Source organism: Phocoena phocoena, chromosome 4 (genome assembly GCF_963924675.1).
Source record: "Phocoena phocoena chromosome 4, mPhoPho1.1, whole genome shotgun sequence".
Lineage (NCBI taxonomy): Eukaryota > Metazoa > Chordata > Mammalia > Artiodactyla > Phocoenidae > Phocoena > Phocoena phocoena.
Genome location: NC_089222.1, coordinates 132,104,995 through 132,115,434, shown reverse-complemented (window position 1 = coordinate 132,115,434; position 10,440 = coordinate 132,104,995). Strand labels below are relative to the sequence as shown.

The following is a 10,440-nucleotide window of genomic DNA, read 5'->3' as shown; positions in this document are numbered from 1 at the left end:
ATGCAAGCAATGAGTCTGATTTGGAGGCAGGTCGGTAAGGACATACTGGCTCAAGAGCACGGCCTCAGACGTCTGACAGACTTGAGTTCCTACATTGGCCTTTCTACTAGTTAGTTGTGGGACTTTGGGCCATTTATTTAAACTTCGTTAAGTCTGAGTTTCCTTAATAAAACATATAATAATAGTACTGTTCTAATAAGGTAGTAGGAAGGGTCAAATCATATAATTAATTAATATATTATATAGTGTAATAATCTTAATCGTTAATATAACTTATTATTGATTGAAGAGTTCTTATTAGCATAATAGTATTACATAATATTTTAAAAAATATATTATGTTAAGCATATGTAATCATATTGAAGTTATTATCTTACATGCTTTGTCTTTTCTTTTCCTTTTTGTAGTTAACCTGAGTTAAACTCGATGTGAATTGCTGTGGATTCAAAATTAAATTATGAGAAATGTTCTTTTTTGGCCTTATTCATTATCAGATGTTACCATTTCTGGTCCCAATGAATGTCTCCACTTGGCCAGAAATTTGTCTCCTCTCTTAAGGGAGATGATGATTTTGTTTCTAAATTCTGTCATGGAGACTTCCCTGGTGGTCCCGTGGGAATTCACCGTACAATGCAGGGGGCATAGGTTCGATCCCTGGTCAGGAAACTAAGATCCCACATGCCACGGGGCAACTAAGCCCACGCACCACAACTAGAGAGCCTGCGTGCCACAAACTACAGAGCCCACACGCTCTGGAACCCGCACACCACAACTACAGAGCCCACGTGCCCTGGAGCCTGCACGCCACAACTAGAGAAGAGAAAAACCCGCATGCCACAATTAGAGAGAAGCCCGCATGCTGCAATGCAGAGCCTGCATGCCTCAACAAAGATCCCATGTGCTCAACCAAGATCCCGCGTGCCACAACTAAGACACGATGCAGCCAAATAAATAAATAAATTCTGTCATGGCTGCTTTGTTTTCCTTGTTCAAAGGTGCACATCATTCTTTACGTTTCAATAAAAATAATTGTGACATGAGATGAAAAGTTCAAGAAAATTGTTTTCAAGCAATTCCGAAAATAACCACGTGGAATGCAGTTTTACGCAACTTACAAATGTTTTTCATTTTGGCTTTTTGTCAAAGACAGAAAAGTTGCTCCTGAGTCACTGAAAAGAACAATTTTAGTGAACTAATAAAAGTATCATGTCCTACCTCTGTTGATCACCAAGTCCTGTAAAACACAAAAGAAAGTTTTCCTGTATTACAATAAGCTGAGGGTGCTGATACATGAAGCTCTTCACTTCATTGCACTAAAATTGTTTAATTCTCATTTTAGCCAAATATGTGTCCAGCAATGGTTAGATCATTAAGTACCACGACCTAGTCTGTAGTTAAGAAACTATCAAGATGAAGATGATAATGAGAGATGGATAAGAAGGTGTGCCCTGTAATGATTTCTGAGTGGGGAACTCTCTGAAACTCTAAACAAGGAATAACTGTGGTGTGTCTTCCCCAGGAGAAACTTCTCTGAATAGAGTATCAAAAGATATATATTTCAAATATCAATGAATCAGATATTTGAAAAAGAAAAAAAGAAATCACAAAGCTTGACCATGCAAATAGTTCTCAATAATGCGCTACATGGAAAAAAAATGTGTTGAACAAATTTTGTTTTTCATTAACTTTGATCATATGTGTTTATATAAGAGATTTCCTTTCTCTAATTTCCTTCAGGAGATTGTAGACAATACAGAAAAAAAACATGGAATTTAGGTCTGAATCTAGGTTTTATTTCTATGGATTCAGCAAGCAAAAGCTGTGTGACCTTAGAAAAGGCACAGTCTCTATTGAGTTTCAATTTATTCAATTATAAAAGGGGGCTAATAACCCTTACTTCATAGGGAGGTTTTAAATATAAGATGTAGTGCATGTAAGTAACCTGTGACATAGGGATAATTTAAATAAATAGTTACTCTGTAACTATTGTTATTACTAGGAAATTTCAGCAGTTTTAAAATAAATTTTCACAAATCATTAGAAGGAGAATGTTTCATGTCAATTAGTCTATAGAGATTGCTCATTAATTTAGTGAAAAGAATTCCCACAGTATATAGCTTAATTTAAAAAAAAAAAGATCTCCCTGAATTTCCTGTCCTTTAGTGGGATTATCACATACAGTACATGCAACAAAACATGTGGACCTATCTCCCCAAATATGTCAGAATTCACTGCAAGTCAGATTTTATTTTATTTTATTTTATTATTTATTTATTTTTTTGCAGTACACGGGCGTCTCACTGTTGTGACCTCTCCCGTTGCAGAGCACAGGCTCCGGACGCGCAGGCTCAGCGGCCATGGCTCATGGGCCCAGCCACTCCGCAGCATGTCGGATCTTCCCGGACCAGGGCACGAACCCACGTCCCCTGCATCGGCAGGCGGACTCTCAACCACTGCGCCACCAGGGAAGCCCAGATTTTAATTTTTTACAAATGCAATGAAAAATAGGAGAAAGACAAAATCATTTCAATAAGCATTATTCCCATTGTGTATTTTTTTATTTATGTTCACTCTATTATTTTCATTAACCTTGGAACAAAAAGGACTCCTGAGACAAGAAGAAAAGACTTTTCAGAATTATGTGAACTTAATTGCTTGGATTTGTTAGTAGCTAGATGTTAGCGACTGCAGGTTTGTGTCCCCACCAAATTCATATATTGAACCCTAATCCTCAATGTGATGGTATTTAGAGGTGGGGACTTTGGGAGGTAATTAGGTTTGATGAGGTCATGAGAGTAGGGTCCTCATCATAGGATTAGTGCCTTTATAAGAAGGGAAAGAGAATAGAGCTCTCTCACTCTCTCTGCCATGAGGAGGCACAGCAAGAAGATGGCCAACTGCAAACCACAAAGAGGGCTCTCACAAGAACTCCACAATCTGGCCCCCTGATCTCAGACTTCCTAGACTTCAGAACTGTGAAAAATTAATGTCTGTTGTTTAAGCCACACAGTCTATTGTATTTTGTTAAAGCAGCCTGAACTAAGACACAGCAATTATTATATAGAAAGGAGTTCATTTTTAAGCAGAGCAAATATAAACCGTAGAGAGGTAGTGAATACAGAGAACTGCTAATGGCTACAGAACTTTGAGAGCAGAGAACATCACAAAGACAAATAGGATGATAGTTCAAGAACATGTGGCAATGCCCAAGATTATTTTGGGAACAGCAAACAAAGAGACCTATTGATATGCAATCTTCTTTTTCCCAGGACAAGATGGTCAGTCAAGTACAGTTAATTAATGTGAAAAATAATTAAAAATAAACACAGGTTGAAAGCTCTCAATACAACAGAGAAAAAAAGAATGACCTATATGGGAAAATAATCTAAAAAAGAGTGAATATATTCATGTATATAACTGATTCACTTAGTTGTACAGCAGAAACTAACACAATAGTGTAAATCAACTATACTCCAATAAAAATTAAAATAAATAAATAAAAATCTTTAAAAAATATAAATACAAGAAAAAATTCAGAAAACAGTAGAAATTGGCAATGGCTTGATGGGCAGAAACAAAGATTATTTCAAGTAGTGATGAGAATTAATAGGAACCCCAGACTAAAGAGTTGTTGGTTAAAGATTAACTGCTGTAACAGTAAGGGTGACAAAAACAAGGGCAGTCTGACAGTGACATTGTGTGCTATCATTTATAAAGAAGAAGCATTTGCATCTGTTATGTAGCTGTCAGGACTAAATTTAATTTAGTAAATTTAATTGCCAAACTTAAATCATGCTTTTGATAATGTAGACAAAAGGGAGATCTCTAGAGACAAGGGGAGGGAGCATAGTGGGTCAACATGGGCATGCTTTTCTTTCTTGGGTTCTTGTTAATATTTTGGTTCTTCCTAAAAATGGAATACAAATGATAGAACAATCTCTGTAAGTTGCTCTGTAGTTCTAAATTAAAGAAGATTAAAAAATGTTATTAATCAGCTAATTCTCTAAGCATTATTGCTATCTGAATTTTGTAGACAAGTTAATCACCTCAGGGACATAGTATTACGGAAAAGTCAGTAAACAGTGAACTTGACTTTTTAAGCTCTGAATTTAGGGCTTTCTGTCCCTAGAAAACTTAGTATTGCCATTTTTCCCTGTCTTTCTCATTTCCTCTGACCTTTAGGGCACGTTTATTTCAGAATATCAAGGGGATAACTGGATCGCTGTGTGATAAGAAACTTGCCTGAAGGCCCTGGGCTAGTTCCTGATAGGACAGCTAACTCTATAATTATTCTAATGCGAACCCAAGGTTGATTTCTCATTCTGATCGTAATCTTTTGGCTAAGAAAATTTCAGGAGTAAAGTACCAATATTTTTGAAATGGGGGAAATATTTTTGTGTGAAATAAGGTCTTGGTAAATAAAGCTTAATGCTTCAAGGAAGAGAGGTTTGATAGTGCATGAAGGCAACGGGTACATCAATCCACACCTAGGAGGCAGCTCCTAGGTGAAGGCTGAGGCTCTCAAATATGTAGATACCTATTTCTATCACAAGTTTTCCTGTTTTTATGTAGATATTCTGCAATATTCAAACGGACTCCTTAAAAACAAGTCACATGAATTTAGAGATTTTGATTTGCTTCCCTACAAATGTAAATATATATACACATATATATGTGTATATATGTGTGTGTATATATATATAATATACATATATATATATATATATATATATATATATATATATATTGTTTTAGTTTGTCATTATCTCAACCAGTTATGTCATTCCTTTTTCATTTTCCAATTCTGTCAAGTCATTGCCTTTGCCCAGGTTGGCAATTCAGGATAAAAATAATAATAATCTGCTGTTTTGATTTCAACTCTCTTTTTATGGATTACAGATTACTTTTCCAAGGTTAACTTATTTCCCCCTCCACCACAAGTCTGTAACTGATACAAACCTGAGGGAGAAAATGCTAGATATTTTCTGTTAACAAAAGGGATATGCTCTAGGTTCATCCTTAAATGAGGCCAACAAATGAGGAAAATTACTGTAAATATCAGCTTTTATTTTTTTCTTAATTTCAACGTGTCCAGTCTAATAAAATAATAACAACTGGGCCTACCAGACATTCCTACTTTTTTTTTTTTAGAAGACAGTTTATTTTGGCATCTTTTTCTTCCCCTCCTTCAAAGTACTTTTGTTTTAACCTCTGTAAACCACTAAGATGTTTTGGACCATTACGTTTTCAAAGTTTAACAAGTGAGCAGGAGATGCTTTCTTCCATACTCAGATTTAAGATAGTACAAGGAAGCAGAGAAGAAGTAAAATTGTAAATAAAAGATCATTTTTATGATGCACAAATGAAAGGAAATTAGCGTTTGAAGTATGGAAAGACAGGACAGTACATTCAAGGTGCCCTCCAGAAGAAAATCGCTAGTGGAGTTTTCCCAGATCAACATGTATATTTTAGCTCCACTGTTGTCATCGTTATTATTTTGAGAGGAGACCGTTGAAAATGCATTACATTAGGGGTTTCTACCTCCTCCTGCAGACATGGTATTAAAGACAAGTTTAATTGACAAATTTAGTTGATTCGATGAATATAGTCATTTTGTCCTGGAAATACTTATTTAGAAATATCAGCCATTTGTATAGACTTAGGATGCTTGCACCATCTGTAGAATTCTAGTTGCTTAGGTCTAGGAAGACAGAGTAGTAAAGATAGAGCCACAGAATAAGCTAGCAGCCTGTAAGCCATTGCATCATTTAATTGCTATTGTGAGTGCTTGCTACACAAGAATCCAGAAGAAGAAACCAGAAGAAAATCGCATGGATTCTTTTTTCTTGTTTCTGCAATTTTTTTTTTCCTTAGAAATCAAGATTATCAGGAAAATACTAATGAGTAGTCTCCCTAGCTCAAAAGAAAACAACATGTGTTCGGTGCCATGGAGGAGGACGACGTTGTATATTTAATTACTTGAGCCTTATTTTGTCCTTTGGCATGATCTGTTCCCTGATTTCACTACAGTCAAGCTTGCTTTGAAGTTGTAGACAAACATCAACCACTTGGATCATATGTGTCCCAAAGAATGTGGTTTCTCAGGTATGAGCAATCTATCAATCCTCTGCTCTCCTTCCACTTTGGCACTGTGACAGTCCTAGCAAAGTTCTTAGGCAGAGATTTTATTTTGTGTCTCGGTCACAGCAGCTCTTACTAAAAGTTTCCGCATTGCCAGTACAAGTTGCAGCTTTCACATCTCAAGGGATTGATGCATTTCTTGATGATCGTGCAAGCATTCCTAATTATGCCTCCAGGTAAATATACTGCTGTCTTCTTGGACAAATGAGAAGTACAAAGAATGTTTATGTGCAGGTCTAGCAGTTCCAAAGTATCTCTTGCAGGCTTAGACACACCTGAGTTACCATCCCCCTCTTACTGGCTGAGAAAGTTGCCCCACCTGATTTGTAAGTTTACCTGCGGTAGTCAGTGGAGTGAGGGTGAGTGGGCACCTCAGCCAGCCAACACTGCATTTAATCTGGTTAGAAGTAGCACAGCAGCTCTTATTTGAAAAACCACTGAGTCCTGAGTTCATTACTACAGGAAAATTCTTCTCCCCTGGGACTCAGAGAACCTTGCTTCAGAGTAGCTCTACCGGCTCAGGAGTCCAGTCAGATAAAATCCATCCTGGAGGAGAATGGCTACCTATGCCCTGCAAATCGCTGGACTGGTGCTTGGTGGTGTTGGAATGGTGGGGACAGTGGCTGTCACCATCATGCCTCAGTGGAGAGTGTCTGCCTTCATTGGAAGCAACATTGTGGTTTTTGAAAACCTCTGGGAAGGACTGTGGATGAATTGCATGAGGCACGCTAATATCAGAATGCAGTGCAAAATCTACGATTCCCTGCTGGCTCTCTCTCCGGACCTACAGGCATCCAGAGGACTGATGTGTGCTGCCTCTGTGCTGTCCTTCCTGGCTTTCATGACGGCAGTCCTTGGCATGAAGTGCACCAGATGCACTGGGGACGATGAGAAGGTGAAGGGTTACATCCTGCTAACAGCTGGAGTAGTCTTCATTGTCACTGGCCTTGTGGTGCTCATCCCTGTGAGCTGGGTTGCCAATTCCATCATCAGAGACTTCTACAACCCAATAGTGGATATTGCCCAAAAACGTGAGCTGGGAGAAGCCCTCTACATAGGCTGGACCACGGCACTGGTGCTGATCGCTGGAGGGGCACTGTTCTGTTGTGTTTCTTGTTGCAATGAAAAAAGCAGTAGCTACAGATATTCCATACCTTCCCACCGAACGACCCAGAAAAGCTATCACATGGAAAAGAAGTCACCGAGTGTGTACTCCAAAAGTCAGTATGTGTAGTTGTATATATTTTTAAACTAGCTATAAAGCCATGCAGATGACAAAAATATCCACTATTTTCTAAAAATGGAACCCCCAAAAAACACTGATTTGCTATTCTTAACTGCCTGCTATTAATTACAGGAACTGTGCATCAGCTCTTCATGATTCTATAAGCGATTTCAGCCGAATGAGATATTATACACATTGCTCTGATTGTTCTAGAAAGTACAGTAATTTGTTTTCTAAAATGGTTCGTGCTGTTTTCTCCTTTTATCAGTTACTTCAAAATGACATTGTTAAAGACGATTATTTTACAACTGTGATTTCTTTATGGCATAGCGTTATGCATATAGATGAGAGTGACGTTTTTATGTCGCATAAATAGAGACAGGCTTCTATCGTTCTATTTTAAATGAGACACTGACTCATTACACTGAATAAATAGAATTCAACTATTGCTTTTCAGGGGAACCAGGGATAAGATTGAAGAAGGTTAATATTAATTGTTTAAAAACAGCTTAGTGATGAATGCACTTGATTTATAATGAAGGTTAAAATGAAGGTTTTAATCAGCAGTGTAAAGGGAACTAAATGGTTTTTTGAGATCCTATTTTTCAGCCCAGGAGTTAGAAATCCTAACTCCTTTATCCTCATTCCCCAGAGGCCTTCCTTTTCTTGTATATTAAATGAACAGCTTTTAAAAGGGAGCTATTTTGTCAAGGGGCTTTGCATTCAAACTGCTTTTCCAGAGCTATACTGAGAAGAAAGATAAAAGTATAGTCTTAGAAACATTAAAGACTTCAGGAAGGTGAAAAATTTTTTTCCTCTTTTTAAGTTTTTGTGGCTGGAGAAGGATACATTTTGACAAGAAATCATATATGTATATGAATATTTTAATAACTATTTGTATACAGACTTTGGGTTTTCATTAATGTAAATAACAGAAGAGAAAAATAATATGTCTTTATTTGCTTACTAAAAAACAAAACTGAGCTGTCCCTTGTGAACTGTATCTTCTCCTATGTGGATACTTCAGTCAAAATTGTCATTTAAGTCCCTCAAAGATAAAATTTTTAATTTGTTCCATTTTTGTTCAACTTTACTAAGGTATAGAATTACTCTATCTTGTGTTTTCCCCAAATTTGATCCAACAGTTAACGGATTTGAAAGTTTGTATCTACATTTTTCTACCTTAAATGACTATGTATGTTACCTGCTTTATGTCTTTTGTATTAATAAATTGTGCCTTTTTATATTAAGGTTATAGTCTTTCATTATTATCCACTTTTTCTATTTTGTTAACTTGTAGAGTTTAAAAACTTGATATTTTCATCTTTGCAGTTTTGAAAAAAGACTATCAAAGTCACATTTTAAAGGTAAAGATAGATTCAGCATTAATTTTTGAGAATATAAAGTATGATATATCATTTAACAACCTTACAATGATTGGATTCCCATACTAATATTTGATGCAGATATTTGTAATTTATTAAGATAATGCTATAGGTTACCCCCCAAAATCTATATCCTATAAATATTATGTTTGTAATAGCCATTTATGTAAAAAATTTCTATAGCTAAATATGTTTCTACCTCTGAAAAGTAGTGTTAATTAATAACAGTGGGTAATGTTTTAGGGACATGCATTATACACTAGGACCTCTACTTCTTTATATGAATTATATCATTAAATCTTTTATGAGATTGATATGATTAGTTCAATCACAGATGAGGACCCCTCAGAACAGTTTACTGATTACCCAATAGAGTCAGGAGAAAAAATAAAGACTGTCTGATTTCACAGTCCATGCTCTTTTTCTTCAGGGCAGGTAGATTTTCTTTAGCAATGTCTAGTTTACAAACTGATTTTTGTATGTGAAAATGACTTGCTTAACTACTGTTAGTTGTGAAAACTTTTAGTGTTTCTCTGAGATTGGTTATTTTCCAATAGCCTAATACCAATTTACCTTAGGCAATTTTGGGTCAAAACATTCATAAGAGCAGAAATAAAGGAAAACTAAGCATTTTGGAGAAAAAAAAAAAAAAGTCCAAACTTCTAAGCACCAGCCTTTAATCAAACATTCTTTTTACTTAGAAAGCTCTCCTGAACATCCCAAACTCAGTTTATTCTTTTCATCTTCTTTTCCCTAAAGCAGAATTCTAACATTGCTAGTTTTCTGTGGCATCACCTTTTGAGTATCTCTGAAATCTTTCTCCAACTTTCCACCTTACTACATCTCTCTGTCCTACCCTCTAGACTTGTGTTACGCCTTCCTCCAGCTACCCTCCATGTTCCTAGCTCAATTCTTTCTAGAATGCAAGTCAGACCCCATCACGTTCTGCCCATAATCCTTGTAGGAATGCTCCATTGCCTGTAAGGTAAATCCAAATGCCTCAGCAGATGATAAGAGACAAGAAGGAAAATCTGTCTTATAATCTTCATGGCAAACCTTATCACACAGTAACATCAGTGTATAACGAGTGTGATAACAATTATAAAATGGATGTCCAAAACTAGAATAATTCATATGCCAAATGTCTTCTTTAATATCCTGAAAAATATGCACTGGTATAAGGAAATGGTTTGACTGGTGGCAAATTATGTGCAGAAAGGATGTTTGATATTCTAGTCTTATGGAGAAAAACTGTGGTGTGACAAAAAGAACACAGGGAGGTGGGGGGTATAGTTTTATGCCCTCAGCTTACAGCTGGACTTTTTTCTCTTTCATACTGTACCACCTGCAGCCCCTACCCTGAACCATTTCTGCTGAATCTGTATCCAAAATGACCCCCTCCCACACTGCAAAAATTGGTATTAAGCTGCATTACCTTAAGTGCTAGGGATATGGGGATGGCCAAGACAGTTTTTGTTCTCAAAGAATTTTCAGTCTAACCAGAGACAAGAGCAAGAAACGTAGCCTTCATTGCAAGCCTCCCAGGTGCTTGGCCTTTTCTTTTCTTACCACATCAATCCTCTAAGAATTCTATGAATTACTTAAGAAATCATGAGAATACTGAGGATCAAAGATTTTATATATATATATATATATATATATTATATATATATATATATATATATATAT

The 10,440-nt window shown here is 36.4% G+C and overlaps 1 protein-coding gene across 1 annotated transcript; it reads left to right on the top strand.

Moving 5' to 3' along the window:
* The first annotated feature begins 6,618 nt into the window (after nucleotides 1-6,618).
* Nucleotides 6,619-8,616, top strand: CLDN8 (claudin 8). The gene has a single exon (XM_065876488.1). The coding sequence runs from the start codon at nucleotides 6,698-6,700 to the stop codon at nucleotides 7,373-7,375; it is 678 nt and encodes a 225-aa protein (XP_065732560.1). The 5' UTR covers nucleotides 6,619-6,697; the 3' UTR covers nucleotides 7,376-8,616.
* Nucleotides 8,617-10,440: the final 1,824 nt, after the last annotated feature.

Coding starts and splice junctions, on each gene's coding strand:
- CLDN8 (XM_065876488.1), top strand. CDS start 6,698: ATGGCTACCTATGCCCTGCAAATCGCTGGACTGGTGCTTGGTGGTGTT.